The following is a 22,143-nucleotide window of genomic DNA, read 5'->3' on the forward strand; positions in this document are numbered from 1 at the left end:
TGTCGTTCTGCCCTTGAACAAGGCAGTTAACCGACCGTTCCTAGGCCGTCATTGGAAATGTTTTCTTAACTGACTTGCCTAGTTAAATAAAGGTATAAAATGTATTTATTTATTTTTATCGGCAAAATCGGCACCCAAAAATACCGATTTCCAATTGTTATGAAAACTTGATATCGGCTCTAATTAATCGGCCATTCCGATTAATCGGCCGACCTCTAGTTAGTTGCATGACACAAGTAATTTTTCCAACAATTGTTTGCAGACAGATTATTTCACTTATAATTCACTGTATCACAATTCCAGTGGGTCAGAAGTTTACATACACTAAGTTGACTGTGCCTTTAAACGGCTTGGAAAATTCCAGAAAATTATGTCATGGCTTTAGAAGCTTCTGATAGGCTAATTGACATCATTTGAGTCAATTGGAGGTGTACCTGTAGATGTATTTCAAGGCCTACCTTCAAACTCAGTGCTTCTTTGCTTGACATCATGGGAAAATCAAAAGAAAGACCTCATAAAATAAATTGTAGACTTCCACAAGTCTGGTTCATCCTTGGAAGCAATTTCCAAATGCCTGAAGGTACCACGTTCATCTGTACCAACAATAGTATGCAAGTATAAACACCATGAGACCACGCAGCCGTCATACCGCTCAGGAAGGAGACACGTTCTGTCTCCTAGAGATGAATGTACTTTGGTGCGAAAAGTGAAAATCAATCCCAGAACAACAACAAAGGACCTTGTGAAGATGCTGTAGGAAACAAGAAAAAAAGTATCTATATCCACAGTATAACGAGTCCTATATCGACATAACCTGAAAGGCCGCTCAGCAAGGAAGAAGCCACTGCTCCAAAACTGCCATAAAAAAGCCAGACTACAGTTTGCAACTGCACATGGGGACAAAGATCATACTTTTTGGAGAAATGTCCTCTGGTCTGATGAAACAAAAATAGAACTGTTTGGCCATAATGACCTTCATTATGTTTGGAGATAAAAGGGGGAGTCTTGCAAGCCAAAGAACACCATCCCAACCGTGAAGCACGGGGGTGGCAGCATCATGTTGTGGGGGTGCTTTGATGCAGGAAGGACTGGTGCACTTCACAAAATAGATGGCATCATGAGGGAGGATAATTATGTGGATATATTGAAGCAACATCTCAAGACATCAGTCAGGAAGTTAAAGCTTGGTAGCAAATGGGTCTTCCAAATGGACAATGACCCCAAGCATACTCCCAACGTTGTGGAAAACCGGCTTAAGGACAACAAAGTCAAGGTAATGGAGTGTGTATCACAAAGCCCTGACCTCAATCTTATAGAACATTTGTGGGTAGAATTGAAAAAGCATGTGGGAACATGGAGGCCTACAAACCTGACTCAGCTACCCCAGCTCTGTCAGGAGGAATGGGATAAAATTCACCCATCTTATTGTGGGAAGCTTGAAGAAGGCTACCTGAAACGTTTGACCCAAGTTAAACAATTTAAAGGCAGCTACCAAATACTAATTGAGTGTATGTAAACTTCTGACCCACTGGGAATGATGAAAGAAATAAAAGCTGAAATCATTTTCTCTGCTATTATTCTGACATTTCACATTCTTAAAATAAAGTGATTATACTAACGGACCTAAAACAGGGAATTTTTACTCATATTAAATGTCAGGAATTGTGAAAAACTGAGTTTAAATGTATTTGGCTAAGGTGTATGTAAACTTCTGACTTCAACTGTGTATCTTATTAATACTTTTTTGTGTCATGTTTTTCTATGCTGTATATGCAGGTACAAAGGAGCAGGCAGCTGATGTCCCCCAGTCCTGTGGGAACATCGGAGGGCAAGATTCTGCCTGTCAACTTCCAAGTGTTGACCCAGTCAATGCAGCCTGTCAAGTGTCCCAAGACCCCTCAGAATATCCCAGCCAGCCCCGTGGGGGACCGCTCTGCCCGCCACCGCTATGCCCAGATCCTGCCTAAACCCTCAGCCACCAGCGCCATCACCCTGCGCTCTCCCCCCACCCTACTCATCACCAACAGCCCCATCAAGACCGTGATGCAGCCCACACCCCACATCAGCTCTGTCAATGTGGTCAAGATGACTACCATATCCCTGGCTCCCAACTGCAGCACTACAACAACCTTAACAAACACCACCTTAAGGCCTGCCTCTGCTGGCATGGGCAGCACTGTATCCCTGGAGGAGAGCAGACCCAGCCCACGGGCCAGGAGTGGCTCTGCAGCCCCCATCCTGTCCCCCTTAGCCAGGTCAGGCTGGGCCACCACCACCCCTACCATCGACATCAAGATGATTGAGGGTGAAACCATAAGTGAAGGGAGTCCGGCCCTGGGTGCTAGCAGGCTTACTATGACTCAGGAAGCTGCAGGGGGCCAGAGGGCTGGAGGAGCTGTACCAAGGGCTGCCAGTGTGCCCATGCCTCACACTAAAGGCTCCCTGGGACTGGAGGCAATGGCTGGAACCAATTGCAATGGCAAGTCCTCTTTGTGCAACAACACTGTGGCAGCTACAGCTGGTAGCAATAATGACACCAATAACGAAAGTACTTTGTATTTGACGGTCTCCAATCAGAATACCAGCACCACTCTGTCAACCAATGGCGGCACTGTTGCCACATCACTCATCGCCTCCAAGAGCCCCAGGAAACGCACAGGCGTCGGCCCAGAGTCTTATCCCACGCCTGTCAAAAGGGTCTTCATCTCCCAGCAACCTCTTGGGGGCTCCGATGGTTACAGACATGGGATTGGTGCAGGAGTGAAGAAACTCCCCAGGACAGGAACCCCGGTCAGACCTGAAAGTGCACCAGCCATTGGTAAAGTTACTGTGAAACTGAACTCCACTGTCCCAACTCGAATCCTGTCACTCTCTGATTCCCCCATCGGAACCAGAGGCTTCCAGACTGTTGTCAAGCCACAGAGCTCCGTGCAGAGAAGAGACATTCCGATCACCATGGACACTAGCAGCATCGGCAACGTTAGTGCCCCGGCTGGTCATGCACGAATTCAGCACCAGCAGCACATGACGGGTAACATGCAAGCCATGCCCAACAGCTCTGCCCTACTGGAGCAGTCTGCTGTGAGTGACCTAAGGAACACCATGTGGGTTGGGGGCCAGCTGGAGGGAGGTAAGCAACAGCAGCAGCAAGCCTACGCCCAGCAGATCACAGACCACAAGCAGGCATCCACACAGGTCATGGAGCCCCTGGCCATGATGGGTCAGGCCCCAGCCTCTAGCCAGCTCTCCATGCAGACCGACATGGACTACTTCCATTTCAATGATGACGATATGACCCAGGACAGCATTGTGGAGGAGCTGGTGCAGATGGAGGAGCAGATGAAGCTCAACAGCAGTCTGCAGGCCTTCGGAGCTGACGTGACGCTGCAAGGCCATCAGTCTGTAATGCAGGGCAACATGATGTCCTCCAACCAGACAATGACCCCTTACTACCAATCAGTACACAGCAGCACCACCCCTGTCCAAACTCCCACCCCTACCCCAACTCCCACATCCACCTCTGAGATGATGGGAGGAGGCCAGGGCCTGACTAGGGAGAGCCCCTGCTCCCACATGGCCCCCACCACCCCAGTGGACAGTGCCCTGGGGAGCAGCCGACACACCCCCATCGGCACTCCACACTCCAACTGCAGCGGCAGCGTGCCCCCCAGCCCTGTGGAGTGCAGGAACCCCTTTGCCTTCACTCCCATTAACTCCAGCATTACATGCTACCACGACGGCAGCATTGTCTCCAGCAGCCCCGTCAAGCCCATGCAGAGGCCCATGGCTACTCACCCAGACAAGGCCAAACTGGAGTGGATGAACAATGGTTACAACAAAAGCGGGGGGAACTCCATCAACGGCATCAGTATCCTCCCCAGCTATCAGGACCTGGTCGACGACCACTTCCGAAAGCCCCATGCCTTCGCCATCCCTGGCCAGTCCTATCAGTCTCAGACGAGGCACCACGACGGACACTACGGCCGCCTGACACCCATCTCTCCGGTGCAGCAGCAGGCAGCCAGTATGGCCAACCTGAACAAGCAGGAGAGCTTTGCTGTGCCCGCCCCTCTGGACAACAAGACCACCAGTACATCTTCAGCAGGCGGGACCTTCCGCTGTCGTAGTGTAAGCCCTGCCGTGCGCCAGCGAAACCTGAGTGGCAACCAGAGTGGCAACATCCCCCGAACAGTGGTGTCCCCCTTCACCTCCCCCGTGACCCCCGAGATGATCAACATCTTCGCCAACAGCCATGGGGATGTCAGCAGCATGGCACAGAGGAGCCAGTCTGTGCCTGTTAACGTGATGATGCAGACGGAGGTGCCGCCCATGCAGGGCCAGACCAACAGCAAAAATATCACCAACGTGCTCCTGAGCAAGATGGACGGGGACAGTGACGACGCGGTGCGGGGCCTGGGTATCAACAACCTTCCGTCCAACTACACAGCCCGCATGAACCTCACCCACATCTTAGAGACCACTCCCAGCTTCCCCAGAAGTGCCAACCATCAGACTCTGATGAATTCCAACACTCAGAATGCGTACGAGTTTCAGAAGCCTGGTTACCTCATGAAGAACTCTAGGAACGAACAGATGATTCTCTCAGCAGGTGACAGCCAAACACAATCAGCTACTGGAGAACAGCAGCATCAGCAGAGCCAGCCTATGCTGCTGGCCCAGAACCTTCAGCAGCAACAACAACAGCTGCAGCTAGATTTCAGCACCACCGTTAAAGACCTCTTAGCGGACGGGAGCCGTACTCCTGGCAATCAGCTTGTGGGACAGGTGTCAGAACTCAACCCTGTGGGGTCTGATTTTCGACTGACCTCTGATCTTTCCAGTAGCATCAATGACCTGAACAATTTGGACACAAACCTTCTGTTTGACCCCAATCAGCAGCAGGGACAATATGAAGACTCTACACTGGAGGAACTGAAGAATGATCCGCTGTTCCAGCAGATTTGCAGCGAGACTGCGAATTCCAATGGATTTGATTGGCTGGAAAGTAAAGACCAGCCCACAGTTGGGTTAATGGGTTAATATGGGCTCTGCTTTTATTTCATGAAGGTGAAATGGTTTGTTTATACCTATTGTTTTGTAAAAATCTTCTTTGTAATTATTCACATTGACATTGTATAGCACACTGCAACACTCGGGATACAATGACTTTTGTCCAGTCTAAGTGCCAGGCTGAACAGAAATGATCACACTTACAAATATGCTGGTTTTCTCTCACAGCTCATCGCTGGTGCTGACTCATCCATTTCTCCCTCTTCAGACATCATAGTTATTCAAGACCATTTAAATCAAGACAGTAGAATAACAAGTATTTTTACATTTTCAGAAGGACAGGATATAAAGAGGGAGATGTTTGGTAATCTTTAAGAGATCTCTATCTGTAGACTATCATTTTGGATAATGTTTTTGTTCAGGAGCTGTTGACTAAAACAAGAGGTTTGGCAAATAATTGGCAACTGTTCCTCCCTCTGTAAATTGTTTTACTTCCATTGAGGTAGATCCTGAAGATAGACTTTATCAGACAAATCATTTGGAATTGCTTTAGAAGCATACTGTTGTGCAAGAACGGTAAATGGGTTGTATGCTCACCTAATATGCCCCTGTACCTCTCAATGAAGAGTTGAGATACCTCGAGAGGGCATTTGCAGTAGCATGCACTGGTACTAATGTTTCAGGTGCAAGACAAATATACCAAAATCAATCGATGGTTAAAAAAAATCCCCCATAATCTGTAAATAAAAATGTTTCGTTGGTCTACTTAAAGAACCATGTTTTATATATTTCCACACTGGTTGGAATAATACTGTGAAAATGATAATGCCCTTTTAGTGTAGGAGCTGTTTGAAAAGAACACGTAAAATTTCAGCCTGTGTAGGTGAGATGGAGTTTTGGCCTGCATGGTGACATCACCTGGCAGTATATGTATTTAATAGACCAAAAAGAAAGAGTTCCAAACCTTCTGCCAATAACAGCTAGTTTTTAGGTTTCCCCTCCCTACTCAGTCCTAGCAAAATTCTTGCTTGAGAATTTGTTCTTTGCTAAGAACCTATTTTTATTACTTTTTGCCCATTTCTTTCAATTAAATCACAATAAGGTACTTCATTTTTACCCAGAAATAAATGATTTGATATTGAGATAAAAAAAACGCTGTGTTCGATCTTTAACATACATGGTTTGCAATGATATTGAGGCAAACTAATTCCATTCTCTCAGAATTTGGATTTTTACAAGTAGGAAAACGGCAGCTGTTTGAAAAAGAATCTGTGTGACTACAGAATATTATTCAAACTATAGATTTAAAGGTCAAGATATACTGTCTGTATACTAAACTTGTCAGAAGATGTCTGATTGTCCGTTTTGCTGAAATGTTATGCAAACTTTACAAATAAGATATTGACCACTCAAATTGCAGTGTGCATGGTACAAAAAATGTAGGCTATTAAATCGAGATTTGAATGTACTATGTCTTTTCACCTTTTCAAATTTCCCCTCATGTCCCAGTAGTTAATGCACTTTGGGTACATTGAAACTGAGCGCAGGTAGCTGAAGAACAACAGATGGTATCTGTTAATATTGTCATTTTGTAGGCTTGCTTCACCCACATTTTGCCCTGAAAGCTGACATTATTACTGTAGTTGAGCTCCCCTGTCCTTCGTGTCGAAAGGATTGCTTTGTTTAGAATCGTATATGTTTATAAAAATTAAAACAATCATAATAAAGACCTGTAATGGGGATAGCTTGCACTTTAGTGACTGCAGAACTAAAGGAAATGGGCTTTAAGATGGAGCTCAAAGAACAGTTAAATATTGTATTTAAACCGTATAATGCAGAAGATGACCCTTTTCACCTCTGTCAAGTTTTTTAAGACTTGTGTAGGGCACTAGTGGGGAGTTTTATTTACGTTCTTTGTGACTATTTGGCGGGTATCATTTTAATTAACAGAAATATATTGATTTAAGTAAGGAAGTGGAGGAATATATGAATAGGAATTTAACCTTATAACACCCCTATACCAAAGTGTATTGACTGGAGATGACCCTGCCCTGTTTCAGTCGTGTATCTATTTGGGGGAAAATGACTATTCATTCTGGTTCTGATTTATTTTAACACTATGCATTTTTTACTTATCAAAGCGGCTGCTACTGTCAAAGTAGGTTACTGCAGGTTTATGTAAATGTGTGTCGTTTTTCCCTTAAAAAAAATTGTTTCATGTTACATACATTCAGTAAAAAATGTGATGGATATGAAGTAATTCAGATTAAATTAAAGTTAATTTAGTTTAATATTATGCCATTAGATATTCATGTTACATACATTCAGTAAAAAATGTGATGGATATGAAGTAATTCAGATTAAATTAAAGTTAAGTTAGTTTAATATTATGCCATTAGATATTCAAAGTCCTTCCTATAAAAAGGCACAAAAGTGCATATTTTACCGTCATACATCGAAAGCTATTCCCCTTACATTAGTCTAGATCCAGTAGAAAATACAGTATTATGGAATACTGTAATACAGAATTACATAAACATTTGTATAAATTGTCATTTTCTTCCCCTTGAATAATGTTCATGTTGAGTTCATTAATGCACTGCATTTTATTCGAACAGTGAAGGGACGTGTTTCACCTGGAAACAAAAAAAAAGGCATTTCTTGGTAAAGTATGGGTCATCTATTACAGGTTTGAATAGCTTATAGTATAGTGAAGAACAGTGTGTGAATAAGGCATGCAAATCATAAAGGGAATAGCTAATTGGCCAGATCCTGTGGTTTTTATGAGCTTTTAATCTTCTGAGCCTTATATCCATACCAAAGAGTAACTAATGAGAAAAAAAGCATTAAATAGGATTTTTTTTAGAAGAACCCACAAATAACCCAGTCATTTGCCTATTTGCCTGACATCAGTCAAATACCTTTATATGGCCATTTGGAATTGTCCTTCTTTCAGGTGGGATGGTTGAAAATGATTTGAGGAAATTGTGAAACTGGCAACTGATCTGTAGCACTGGAAAACATGCTGAAAACCACACTACTGTTCTGGTTTATAAAAACCGATGTAGCAGGACAATATTGGGGTTAATTCAGTTGACTGTTGTAAGTGTGTTCCTCTCATTTTGAATCCCACAGTTTGTACATATGAAAGCTCTGACACTGTATTGTTATAACTTAAACTGGTTCTGTGCACCTGCACCCTCTGAAATGCTATATTGGTGATTTTAGATCAGCAGCCAGCTAAACTGTGCTTGTGTGTTTGGCCGCTGGCGCCCTGCCCTTTCTTGTACAGATAATGCTGTGTTTGTTTTTTTCTTAGCTTGGTGTTTTTTTGTTTGCTTCCTGAGATTTATATTGGTCACCTTTTTACAGAAGACGTCTGCTTCGAGTGAGAAAATAGCATGGGTATTTAAATTTTAAGTATTAGATATTACCAGGTTGCATAACTGTCTTTCTCTGACAGATTTTGTGCCCAGAACATTGCAATGGACATCAGAATGTCATGGTTAAAATTTCAACAAGCTTTGAAGGTTCATGTTATTGCACTAAACATTTAATGAACCAAGGCATTGGCACCTCTTTTAGGACAAATGCATTAATTGAAGCCACCCAAATATTTTTTTAAAGAGCTTAACTAAGTGAAAAAATAATTGAAATGTCAATCAAAAAAATATGAGAACGCTAATTGTCTTGTGTAGCAATGTACCTTAATCTCAATGAGATACTTTTTTTTTTTACCTTCATTCTCATGAGAATATGAAACTCCATTTAAAGAAACATTTAAACAGAAATATCGTCAAATAAATCATTCACCATGTTAATAAATGATATGTGTGCATGTTTGTAGAATTCTATTGTACAGAGTATTTGTAACCACTTTGCTGTAATTCAGGATTGGTCCTGTCAATCGGAACAGAAAGGTATAGCGACTCACAAGTTACTTGCATTGTTTGATGTTTACTAATTCAGATTAATATTTGTTCTGTATGTTCAGGTTTTGAATCCGTTCTGTTTATTTAGATGTTTTTACTTTTTTTATGTAACTCTGTGAAGATTTATTTTTTCTCTCCAGAAACCATTGAAAATAAGCACTGATGTTTGTACTTAAATGAAGACAAACCCTGTCTGTTCTTTAAGTGCACAGGGGCAGCTGAGTCCTGTACTTTTCACAGACCTGGTATAAAGTCCCTTTAACCCTTGTTGTTGTCTAGTGTACAGCAGACCGTAGAGTAATTTGATAAAGTTGCTTTAGCGTTTCAGCAAAGTTTCTTCTGTCTTTTTTTAATTGAATGTGCTCAAGGATGTTGAGATTTTTTTAAGGATTTTTAAAACCAATAAAGTTTTTTTTTAAGTACTTGAATATCTTGGTTTCAATTGTTGTTTTTCCACTCTATGTGCATTTACATTACCTTCACTTAGCTAGAATCTTCTGGTTTGGTCCCACAAAGGTTTTATCCCCAGAGCTGTGATGATTAAAATAAATATGTATTTACTTTACTGTTAATCTCACTTTTGTTTTCAGTGTCCTTTTCCTCACCGTAGCTTAAGTTATTCAATATGAAGCTAAAAAGATATGGCGTGCCAAACACCACGTTCCATAGATCCTATATCTATTCTGGTTGATTAAGTCACATGAGTGTGGAAGACCATGGTTTGAACTGATCTTCTCAAATCCTGTTCCATAGAGGTTATTGAAAATGTTACAGTACCACAAAAGGAATGAAACCGAACTTGTGGGAAGTGTATTCACAATTTCCAATTATGTTATTTGTACGTTTTAGCATTTTTTATGTGAATGTGGTGATGATGTTCCAGAGAGTGGCTAATCTGTATACAGCCTGATGCAGCTCATGATAGAAAAATTATGCACATTTGGCATCATTTGCACCATTTCTGAGATATCAAGCCTGCTGATAAGAGCTGGCTAGTAGAAGAGCAGGAAAAAATGTCTGCTTCTAGTCTTTGTAAATTGCTTATAGCTCCAATGCTAATTCATGAGCTATGATCCCTTATTGATGTCACTTGTTAATTCCACTTCAATCAGTGTAGATGAAGGGGAGGAGACATGTTAAAGAAGGATTTTTAAGCCTTGAGACAATTGAGACATGGTTTGTGTGCCATTCAGAGGGTGAATTGGCAAGATAAAAGATTTAAGTGCCTTTGAACAGGGTATGTTAATAGGTGCCAGGCGCACCAGTTTGAGTATCAACAACTGCAATGCTGCTGGGTTTTCACACTCAACAATTTCCCATGTGTATCAAGAATGGTCCATCACCCACAGGACATCCAGCCAACTTGACACAACTGTGGAAAGCATTGGAGTCAACATGGGCCAGTATCCCTGTAGGATGCTTTCGACACCTTGTAGAGTCCATGCCCCGACAAATTGAGGTTGTCCTGAGGGCAAAAGGAGGTGCAAATTAATATTAGGAAGGTGTTCCTAATGTTTTGTACACTCAGTGTAGTTCTATTGTAAAAATGGTGAGAGGAGATTACCATTTGGCTTAAAGAGCTTGTCTGCAAAAACATTCTCCAAATTAAAATGTTCTGCTGGTGAGAATGTTCCATTATGTAATCAACCAACTTGAACAGACTACTTACTTACTGTGCAACAGCAAACTGTGTAATTGGTCTGGTAAATACAATGTCCCACTCCATTGTCTGTTTTTGGAGTTGTTAACTAGCTGATACTGAACTAAGAATCTTGTAAAATTCCCAATGATGTGGTAGTTCAGTGATTTTGTAAATGTGTGGTAATTGAGGGAGAACAGCTGAATCAAGGCTTGAACCCAGGGCAAGTGAACTACCTCTCCAAAAAGCCCAAGATATTTTGGTAGAGGACATATCCTCCCATTTATTATACAGTGCACTCATCGTACTCCCTTCTAAACAGAAACGGGCTGAAGTTGAGAGCTAATGTTACATTTTACAATGCTGTCGCCTTGATTTGAACAAGATGATCATTGTAGAACACTATTGCTGAATTTAAAAAGTATAGTCCAAGTCCAATATTTTTTACTGATTTTTAATTTCTTGACTTTTTGTACAGGTTCCAGCGAGGGACGGCATGAACAAAAATACTTCTAAGCAAGGTCAGTTGGATCAGGTATCTTTGAATGTGAACAACATCCTTTCGTCCATCTCATGGGATGTGGATTAACCTGTGTGTCATTCAACCGGTTTCCTAAATTATGATAACGAAGTAATGCTTGTCTCAAGGTAACCCATTCATAGATGCTAACTACCTTTAGCTCCTATTGACGATAGTATCTTCTGGCCTGATGAGTTTTGTTAAAAGCCCAGAAGCGTGTGGTACGGTTTTGTTAACATATCAGCGAGAAATGATACTTTTTTTTATGGTTGAATTACTACACACCTTTTATAGGGTTAGGGTTCCCACACGGCCATATTTGCATGTTACAGCGCTTGTTTCCGAAAACATTCAATTTGATTTGTCACATGCGCCCAATACAACAGGCCCAAACAATGAAAGTTAAAAAGTAAGAAAAATGTTTTAAATAAAATCTAGTAACACAATCAAATGACAATAACGAGGTTATATACAAGGAATACAGGTACCGAGTTAATGTGCAGTGGTATGAGGTAGGTGAGGTAATATGTAGAGTACTAGTCAAAAGTTTGGACACACCTAATCATTCAAGGGTTCTCTATTTTGACTATTTTCTACATTCTAGAATAATAGTGAAGACATCAAAACTATAAAATAACACACATGTAATGTAGTAGCCACAAACGTGTTAAACAAATCACAATATATTTTAGATTCTTCAACGTAGCCACCCTTTGCCTTGATGACAGCTTTGCAAACTCTTGGCATTCTCTCAAACATTATCTCAAAAAAGCTGATGCAGCACTCGATCACTCTCCTTGGTCAACTAGCTCTTACACACCCTGGAGGTGTGTTGGGTCATTGTCCTGTTGAAAAACAAAGGATAATTCCACTTAGCGCTAACCAGATGGGATGGTGTATCGCTGCAGAAAGCTGTGGTAGCCATGCTGGTTAAGTGTGCCTTGAATTCTAAATAAATCACAGACATTGTCGCCAACAAAGCACCATCACACCACCTCCTCCATGCTTCACGGTGGGAACCACACATGCGCAGATCATCCGTTCACCTACTCTGTGTCTCATAAAGAGACAGCGGCTGGAACTAAAAATCTCAAATTTGGAGTCATCAGACCAAAGAACAGATTTCCACTGGTCTAATGTCCATTGCTCGTGTTTATTGGCCCAAGCAAGTCTCTTATTATTGGTTTCCTTTAGTAATGGTTTCTTTACAGCAATTTGGCCATGAAGGCCTGATTCACATCAAAAGTAAAAGTATAAATAATTTCAAATATCTTATTAAGCAAACCAGACTGCACCATTTTTTAAATGTACAGATAGCCAGGAGCACACCAACACTCAGACATAATTTACAAACAAAGCATGTGTGTTTAGTCCGCCAGATCAGAGGCAGTAGGGATGACCAGGGATGTTCTCATGATAAATGCATGCATTGGACCATTTTCTGTTCCTGCTAAGCATTCAAATGCAACAAGTGGGTGTCAGGGAAAATACATGGAGTAAATTTAGGAATGTAGTGAAGTAAAAGTAGTCAAAAAAGAAATAGTAAAGTACAGATACCCCCCAAAATTACTTAAGTAGTATTTAAAAGTATTTTTTACTCAAGTTCTTTACACCACTGCAACGGTGTTTGGACCATGATAGGTCACACCCCTGAAGGGCCCCCGCGTCGAGGGTCAGTGTGGCGGATGTGGTGTTGCCTACCCTCACCACCTGGGGACGGCCCAACAGGATGTCCAGGATCCAGTTGCAGAGGTTGGTGCTCAGTCCCAGGGTCCTTAGCTTAGTGATGAGCTTGGAGGGCACTATGGTGTTCAATGCTGAGCTGTAGTCAATAAACAGCATTCTCACGTAGCTATTCCTTTTTTCCAGGTGGGAAAGGGCAGTGTGGAGTGCAATAGAGATTGCGTCATCGGTGGATATGTTGGGGTGGTATGCAAATTTGCAGTGGATGTCTGGGATGATGGTGTTGTGAGCCATGACCAGCCTTTCAAAACATTTCATGGCTACAGATGTGAGTGCTATGAGGCAATAGTCATTTAGACTGGTTACCTTGGCATTCTTGGGCACAGGGACTATGGTGGTCTGCTTGAAACATGTAGGTATTACAGACTGGGTCTAGGAGAGGTTGCCAGCTGTTCAGCGCATTCTCTCAGTACGAGTCCTGGTAATCCGTCTGTCCTTGTGAATGTTAACCTGTTTAAAGGTCTTACTCACATCGGCTACAGAGAGTGTGATCACACAGGCATCCAGAACAGCTGGTGCTCTCATGCTTAGTTAATTCTAGCCCTTGATCAAGACTCTCAGTTGCATTACACAGTCATTGTAAGAAGGCGTCTTCTGTAGAGGGGAGTTTTGTTAAGAGCTGCAACGCTCGGTCTGAACATAAACACGATCTCTTGCGGTATGGTTTTGGAAGCACAAGGACCTCATCTTTCATATCAGAGAAAAATGATTAAAAGATTAAAAGTTAAATTGAAACACCCCTTCATAGTGTTAGTGTTCCCACACTGCCATATTTCCAGTATCTGGATCTCCGAACACCTGTGTGTAAACGGAAGACGGACGCCACAAACGTGTTGTCACTGAATAATACTGTCGGCTGCAACAGTATTAAAACCAGTTAAAACAGTGTACAGAAGTGTGTATTTTGATTTGTGAAATTATTTTAATGTGATATGAAAGCAGAGGGATTTATGTTTCTAGAACTTTACCACAATTGAGAATCAATACACGTTTAGATTGATTATTTGGCTGTTTTGGATTCCAGAGACAATACGCCCTTTAAACAGAACAGGTCCTTGGACTAAGGAGTAACGTTAGGCTCATTTAGCCCAATATTGGGCTTGATTCAGTGTTGCTTGCCTCGAAGCGAGCATAAAAGGCATTTAGTTCATCTGATAGGCTCGTGTCAATGCGCATCTCGTGACTGGGTTTCACTTTGTAATCCGTGATAGTTTGCAAACCCTGCCACATCTGACGAGCATCAGAGCTGGCGTGGTAGGATTTGATCTTAGTCCTGTATTGACGTGTTGCCTGTTTGGTGGTTCATTGGAGGATGTAGCAGGATTTCTTAAAAGTGTCCGGAATAGTGTCCTGCTCCTTGAAAGCAGCAGCTTTAGCTCAGTGCAGATGTTGCCTGGATTCCATGGCTTCTGGTTGGGATATGTACGTACGTTCATTGTGGGGATGACGTTGTTGGTGCACTTAATGAAGTCAGGGACTGATGTGGTAAACTTCCCGGAACATATTCCAGTCTGTGCTAGAAAAACAGCCCTGTAGCTTAGGACCACTTCCGTATTGAGTGCGTCACTGGTACTTACTGTTTTTTTTGTTTGTTTTTTTGCTTGTAAGCAGGAATTAGGAGGATAGAGTTATGGTCAGATTTGCCAAATGGAGGGCGTGGGAGAGCTTTGTATGGAGTAACGATGATCTAGAGATGTTTTCGCCTTTAGTTGCACAGGTGACATGCTGGAGGAATTAGGTCAAATGGATTTTAGTTTTCCTGCATTAAAATCACCGGCCATTAGGAGTACCGCCTCTGGGTGAGAATTTTCTTGTTGGCTTATGGCCCTATACAGCTCATTGATTGCAGTCTTGATTGCAGTCTCAGCGCCAGCATGAGTTTGTGGTCGTAAATAGACAGCTACGAAAAGTATAGAAAACTCTCTTTCTAAATAGTATGGTCTACAGCTTATCATGAGGTATTCTTGGCGAGCAGAACATTGAGACTTCCTTAATATTAGAGATCACGCACTAGAAAAACCAGCTCCAGTTATATTTTCCTTGTTCAGTCATGACTCAAACAGGATACTACAGTTCTTCAGATCACGTTTATAGGGTAGTATCAAATGGGGATCGTCCAGTTTATTCTCCAGTGATTGCATGTTCGACAATAGAATGTGTAGAGGCGGTTTATCCACTCGCTGACGTAGTCTCATCGTATTCCGCAATCCGGCCTCTATAATGCCGCCTCTTCCTTTTTCGAGTGTCAGGGATTTGGGCCTGGTCCGGATGAGCATTATGTCCTTCGCTGTCAACTCTTTGAAGTAGAAATCCTCATCCAAATCGAGGTTAGTGATCGCTGTTCTGATGTCCGAAAGCATTTATTCGGTAATAGGAAATGATGGCGGAAACATCATGTACAATTTTTTTTTAAAGATCAGCTCAAAAAAGCCCAATGTAAAACGTTTGCTCTTCCCTCCAGCGCCATTCTAAAAAGGCGGAAGACAGAGGGGCATACTTTATGCTACTTTACCTATCTGTGTTTCAGAACACCTGTGTGTAAACAGAAGATGGATGCAACAAAGGTGTTGTCACAAAAAATACTGTTGGCTGTAACTGTTAACGGTGTACAGTAAGTGTTTATTTTAGATTTGTGAAATTATTTTGATGTGATATTAAAGAGAGCTTTACGTTTATAGAACTGTACCTGAATTGACAATCAACTCACGTTTAGATGGAGTATTTGGATGTGATATTAAAGAGAGCTTTACGTGTATAGAACTGTACCGCAATTGACAATCAACTCACGTTTAGATGGAGTATTTGGCTGTTTTGCTGCCAGAGCCAATTCGGCTCTGAACAGAACATGTAAGGTCCTTGGACTATAAGGAGTAAAGTTAGGCTCTTTTTGTCCATATTCGGCTAGTCTCAGTGGTTTGGAAAATGATGCAACATTACAAAATTTGAAATGGGTACATTATTTGTCATGGTCTGCAATGGAAGTGAAGATGCACAACTATTAGTTACAACAATTTGCACTAACCACCGGATGTTATGTGATGGCTGTTTTGTGTCAACGTTTTATATACATTGTACATCACGTTCTCGTGAATTACTACGTAGGGGTGGAGGCGTGGTAGCGGAGGGGAGGAGAGGAGTCAGGATCCTGTTGGTGGAGAACAACGCACGACACATTTGAACATTTTAACCATAATTGTGTTTGGAACAGTTCATTTGTTAGTGAAAGGTGAATTGGTGGAGGAGCACCTACAGCGTTAAAATTCTGTACATTTTACTTTAATCGAGCTACAGGACAACTACGGGGCTGAGTATATGAGTATGGCCGCACTTCCCGAGGTCCGTGGACTTCAGACTGATGAGGTAAATATTTAGCTAACGCTACCTAACTAGCTAGCTAATTAACCAACTGGCTACGTGGGCAGACAAAATCCGTTATATCCAAGTGTTTAGCTAAATTGTCATTACATTTCTTTGGGTATTGTCAACCAAGCTGTTAGAGTTGGACAGTCAAGTCCCAACATACCAATATCCATTTTATCGAAGCAACGTTAGCCAGCTAGCTAGCTAGTTAGCATGTGTAACAGTTGATGGTCACTGAGTACGTCATCAGCTATCTGGTAGCTGTCATCGTTGTATAGGCCTACTGTTGATTAATTAACACACATTTTTTTGACCACCTATAGATAATACAATATATTAATTGAATTATCAACTAACCATGTCAGTTGGCTATAAACTCAGAGAGCATTGCCCAAAGGAGTCATGTGAGTTATTATCACGTTATTATTAATGTGGCCTAAATTGATCTTGAATGTTTGAGATCAAATAAGTATCCACGTGGAAAACCACACTTTATATTCCTGTGCGTCATTTACAGTAAGTAACATTTATGTAGTTAACATAATTTAAACTGATATTTACAGTGTTGCATTTGGGAAGTATTCAGACCCCTTGACTTTTTCAACATTTTGTTACTTTACAGCCTTATTCTAAAATGGATGAGAAAATAAATAAAACTCAGCAATCTACACACAATAACCCAAAATGACAAAGCGAAAACAGGTTATTAGATTTTTTTGCAAATGTATTAAAATAAAAAAACAGAAACCTTATTTACAAAGGTATTCAGACCCTTTGAGGTCGGTATTTTCGGTAGAGTTCAGAGTCAGCAATGTGTCACAGCACAGATCTGGGGAAGAGTACCAAAAAATGTCTGCAGCATTGAAGGTCCCCAAGAACACAGTGGCCTCCATCATTCTTAAATGGAAGAAGTTTGGAACCATCAAGAGTTGTCCTAGAGCTAGCCACCCTGCCACACTGAGCAATTGGGGGAGAAGGGCCTTGGTCAGGGAGGTGACCAAGAACCCAATGTTCACTCTGACTGAGCGCTAGAGTTCCTCTGTGGAGATGGGGAGAACTATCTAGAAGAACAACCATCTCTGCAGCACTCCACAAATTAGGCTTTTATGTTAGTGGCCAGACGGAAGCCACTCCTCAGTAAAAGGCACATGATAGTTTGCCAAATGGCACCTAAAGGAATCTGACTATGAGAAACAAGATTCTCTGGTCTGATGAAAACAAGATTGAACTGTTTGGCCTAAATGCCAAGCGTTACGTCTGGAGAACCTGGCACCATCCCTACGGTGAAGCACGGTGGTGACAGCATTCTGTGGGGATGTTTTTCAGCGGCAGGGACTTGGAGACTAGTCAGGATCGAGGGAAAGATGAACAGAGCAAAGTACAGTGAGATCCTTGAAAACCTGCTCAGGACCTCAGACTGGGGCAAAGGTTCACCTTCCAACAGGACAAAACTCTAAGCACACAGCCAAGATATCGCAGGAGTGGCTTCAGGATAAGTCTCTGAATGTCCTTGAGTGGCCCAACCATAGCTCGGACTTAAACCCGATCTAACATCTCTGGAGAGACCTAAAAATAGCTGTGCAGTGACGCTCTCCATCCAACCTCGCAGTGCTCGAGAGGATCTGAAGAGAAGAATGGGAGAAACTCCCCAAAAACAGGTGTGCCAAGCTTGTAGGGTCATACCCAAGAAGACTCGAGTCTGTAATCGCTGCCAGTGATGCTTCAACTAAGTCCTGAGTAAAGGGTCTGAATACTTATGTAAATGTGATATTTCAGTTTTTTTATTTTTAATACATTAGCAAGCATTTCTAAAAACCTGCTTTTGCTTTGACATAATGGGGTATTTTGTGTAGATTGGTGAAATATTTTAGAATAAGGCTGTAACGTAACAAAATGTGGATAAAGTCACTTTGCACTGTAAGCAGCAACTAATGTGATTTATGTCCTTATTGTGTTTTTTTCCAGAATGAGGCTAGAATTCTGAGAGTGAAAGTCATAGCTGGAATTGGTTTGGCCAAGAAAGATATCCTTGGAGCCAGGTCAGTCTTGATTTTGAGGAAAATATGTCTTCAAATGGATAATCCAATCTATCAGTATCACTTTAACAAATTCAGAAGATTGTTTTTTAATGGTATTATAGTGAATGGTGGGACAGAGAAGTTAACCTCATATTAGCGAGGATAGCTTCACTGCCCCCTCCGAACGCAAAATCACGTCCCTGTGTTTTGACCACTCGTACGTCCCATCCCGCCTTACATTCTGATGCAATCCCAATTCTGACACCAATTTAACGAACAGCGGTCCAGGGAAGCGAACCCGGGTCATTGGAGTGAAATGCAAAAACCCTATTGATTGCACCCATAGGGTCAACCCACTTGGTTGGAATTGTAACCAGGCTCATATTAGCGAGGATTGCTTCAGTATCTTTGTATAATTCTGGTGTCTCATTTTACCAAAATACGGTGTCCTATCTTTGGTACACTCCCTTTTTAGGAAACTCATGCTTTTGGCCATGTTATACCATAAAATACTAAATTCTGATTCTACATGATCCTTAGTGTGGACTGTGGAACCTTCCTAACTTATTGGACTCCTAAATCATCTATTACAATTCTGTGTGCTATTTTGCCCAAAACACTAGAGTCTAGAGTTTATAAGCAGGTCTATTGCCCCAATCATTTTACACATCTACCCACTTCATTATAAACAGCAAACTGATTATCAGTTTGTACTGTAAACACTTGGTAATGAACCCATGTGTGTGGAACTTTTTTTATTTAGTCAACATTGTGGACCTAGTGGTGTGCATGTGCATACTATACTATATGGTTGTTGAAGGCACTGTGCATTTAGAAATACAAACTTATTTGCCTAATACCTATTGAATATTATTAATCAAACTTGAGTGCAAAAACCTGAGACTTGCAAAATCATCTTCAAACTGTGCTGTTCCACAGACAGATAATATTTGCTGTGGTCCTGTTTTGCATTGTTGAATGGAAAGTTCAGCACCGTAGCAGTGGGTTGAAAGACGGCCTTGAAGAAACCTTGTGTACCCACTTCAAAATATGATATTCTTATTCATATCAAGTAGGCTTATGTCATCTTCCATGCGTTCCTTAAATTGTTACATTTTTCCTTAAATTCTCTTTAGACCGTAATGTAACTGTCCTGTGCAACCTTAAGATGGCGCTATAATCAGGAGTTCTGTGCCCTTGCATACAGTAGATGCTCCAGAATCTCCAGACTCCTTTCCCCTAAAAAGCCCACCATTTCCCCTCAAGGCAGTGCTGTCGAATAAACACTTTTTTTTCTTCACATGTCCATTGTAAAAGATCAGTCGTTTATTTTCAGTGCAACTAGTTATGGTTCCGATGACATCATTGGTTTGTGCTCCATATGGCCTGTGGGATAATGTTACATGCTGAGATGTTCCCTCGTTTGATCTTTGGGCACACCAAGGGACAGATAGACAACAAGTTGAGCGTTGTCTTTTTATTTTCTATCACAGTGATCCATATACAAGAGTGTCCCTTTATGACCCTGTCAATGGAGAACTAACAAGTCTTCAGACTAAAACAATTAAAAAGGTGAGTAACTGCGCTAGCTGAATAAGTACAGAGCATTTATTTGTTTGTTTTGTAAGTATCCTATTTACATTTTAAATGCATTGTCATTTCCAGACATTGGATCCGAAGTGGAATGAGGAATTCTTTTTCAGGGTAAGTCAAATGTATGGTAAAAAGAGCATTGTGAATGTGTGTGTAGTTTCTGTTTTACCCAGGGCTCTGAGTACATTTAAGACTCAACCTTTCTAAAAAAACAAAAAACAATTCTCTCTCTTTATCTCATCTCTTTTTGCTGCATGCCTCCATGTAGTATGGACAATTAACTGGAGCCTTATTTCCTAGCCCTAACGGCTCAGTAATATGTTCCCTATTAGTGTTTGAAACTGCTCCAGATTCTCACTGGGAGAACATTTCACAAACAGTAAGTTAAAAGTCAGAACGCAAAACATGTTATGTTCATGTCTGCAGACATGGGTGTTTTTTGAAAAAAGAAAAAAAATTCACAATGTTCATGGGTGTCTGTACATAATGAGCACCAACAAGAAGTCCTCCACTGTGTTGGGCATTGTGATTGGTCAGTAAGACCCATACAGCATCCTGTGACTATTGTTGCCCCATGTTCCTATCTTGGGCATGTAAACACGGCTTGATTGAATGTTGAACTGAAGGTGTGAAACAGAGCCTCTGTGAGTCAGCTGGTGTTGACATGAGTCTTTGCTCTGAGGTTTTTGTGTGGAGAGCTGCGTATAGCAAGGTCCTTCTGTCCTGATTGTTTTTCATTAGGTTGATCCTCTACGGTGGAGGAACAGACATAAATATTCACAACTCTTTTTTAGTAGCTATGGGGGCACAGATATGAATTTGAAATGTTAGTGTTCAAGGGCACAATTCAAAAGCTGGAACTTTTGCTGACGGAGGTTGAATTCGTTATTTCAACAAAAATACTTTGAAAAGAGCAGGTTGTTTGGGTGGTGGATTCCTAAGCCTATTGTGGTTGCAAAACTGTAATCTTGATGGAGAAAACCACATCTTCTGCATGTGGAGAAAAAGCAGAGAGCTGGGTAACTTCTACCTGCATCTGGATGTACCACATAGCAGGAGACTTGGCCCATCTTGCCAGGAGACCGAGGGAGATATTTGAAATGTTTTAATTTCTCTGGCCCTGGACATTGAGCAGGAAGCTTTTGTGTGTGTGTATATATAGTTGCACACATTCACTAAAATATCCACTATGTTTAAGCCTTAGACACTCATTAGCCATGTCTAGAAATGATGGCAGTGTTGCACAATGTCTCATTGCCCTGGACAATGATTCAACACTCTCCCAGTCATCTGAAATGTAAAAAACAATCACGTCACCATGCCAGATGAGATTTCTCCATCTCCTACAGTCTATTCAGGGCTTTCTCCATCATGGTTTCTTGGTACAGTAAATCAGTACCTTAGTGTTACAACAGCTGTATATGTCTAACAGCTCCCTGCACTTTGTAGTACTTGTCCCTAATGTGAATATTATTATGTTTATACCTGCCCTGGAACTCTATATAGAACCTTCTTGATAAAATAACGTGTCCAACCAATGTCAAAATATATTTTTAAACACCTGATTCCCTAGCCTATCTCTTATCTTTATCCTTTGATTGTTCTTTTGAAGTTAATCATATAAAGTAAACAAGTTATATTTGACGAACGCACTCATATTCTACAGGCGTTGCGGCCTATTTGGCCCACCTTACCAACGTGGCAGTGTCAATAATGGCTTCATTTAGCAAGAGGGCCCATTTTAACAGAAACACATTTCATTTTCCAGTGGTCATGAAATGCCTGGGGGCAGTGACTTTAGTTACAATGCCCCTGTGCGCCCCTTCCCAGCTCTGCCAGGTGGTTTTCTGACGTATTTTACTTATAGATCATTCTCTCTGTTTTAAGCATTGAGAGGAAACAGTGTGTTAACTGCCTGTTCAGGGGCAGAACGACAGATTTGTACCTTGTCAGCTCGGGGGTTTGAACTTGCAACCTTCCGGTTACTAGACCAACGCTCTAGCCCCCCTGGGCTGGCAGGGTAGCCAAATGGGATGGGTTTTGTAATTAAAGATGGGTGTCAGCAGATGGAGGATCCAATTAGCTTTCATTAGTCCAGTCAGCGATGGATTGAAACAGTAGCCATGTTTGGTGCGAAACCTATCAGTTTTCAAGGACCTGTTTGTGATTTGTCTTAGCCAACCAGCCAGAATACCACAGGGCTATCTTTGCTTGTGAGTGGAGCTTGATTTTAGCTTTGACAGCTGACATTGGTCACCAGCCATTTGTGGTGCTGAGGACTGTGCTATTGGGGAGTGGGCTTCCTCCAAATATCAATCAATCAATCAA

At 41.7% G+C, this 22,143-nt stretch overlaps 2 protein-coding genes across 4 annotated transcripts in view; both read left to right on the top strand.

Moving 5' to 3' along the window:
- Positions 1-9,370, top strand: part of LOC118359614 (DNA-binding protein RFX7-like) — a 36,203-nt gene extending 26,833 nt beyond the window's left edge. For all 3 annotated transcript variants that reach the window (XM_035738167.2, XM_035738182.2, XM_035738173.2), the window contains exon 10: positions 1,777-9,370. In XM_035738167.2, coding sequence (XP_035594060.2) covers positions 1,777-5,040 — 3,264 coding nt within the window. In that variant the 3' untranslated portion in view covers positions 5,041-9,370. The remainder of the gene's footprint in view (positions 1-1,776) is intronic.
- Positions 9,371-15,957: 6,587 nt separating this feature from the next.
- LOC118362438 (E3 ubiquitin-protein ligase NEDD4-like) overlaps positions 15,958-22,143 on the top strand; it is a 41,234-nt gene continuing 35,048 nt past the window's right edge. The window contains exons 1-4 of the mRNA XM_052482012.1: positions 15,958-16,204; positions 18,170-18,243; positions 19,716-19,794; positions 19,888-19,926. Of these exons, the coding sequence (XP_052337972.1) occupies positions 16,157-16,204; positions 18,170-18,243; positions 19,716-19,794; positions 19,888-19,926 (240 nt within the window). The 5' untranslated portion in view covers positions 15,958-16,156. The remainder of the gene's footprint in view (positions 16,205-18,169; positions 18,244-19,715; positions 19,795-19,887; positions 19,927-22,143) is intronic.

This window comes from Oncorhynchus keta, chromosome 2, assembly GCF_023373465.1.
Source record: "Oncorhynchus keta strain PuntledgeMale-10-30-2019 chromosome 2, Oket_V2, whole genome shotgun sequence".
In the NCBI taxonomy this organism is placed as follows: Eukaryota; Metazoa; Chordata; class Actinopteri; order Salmoniformes; family Salmonidae; genus Oncorhynchus; species Oncorhynchus keta.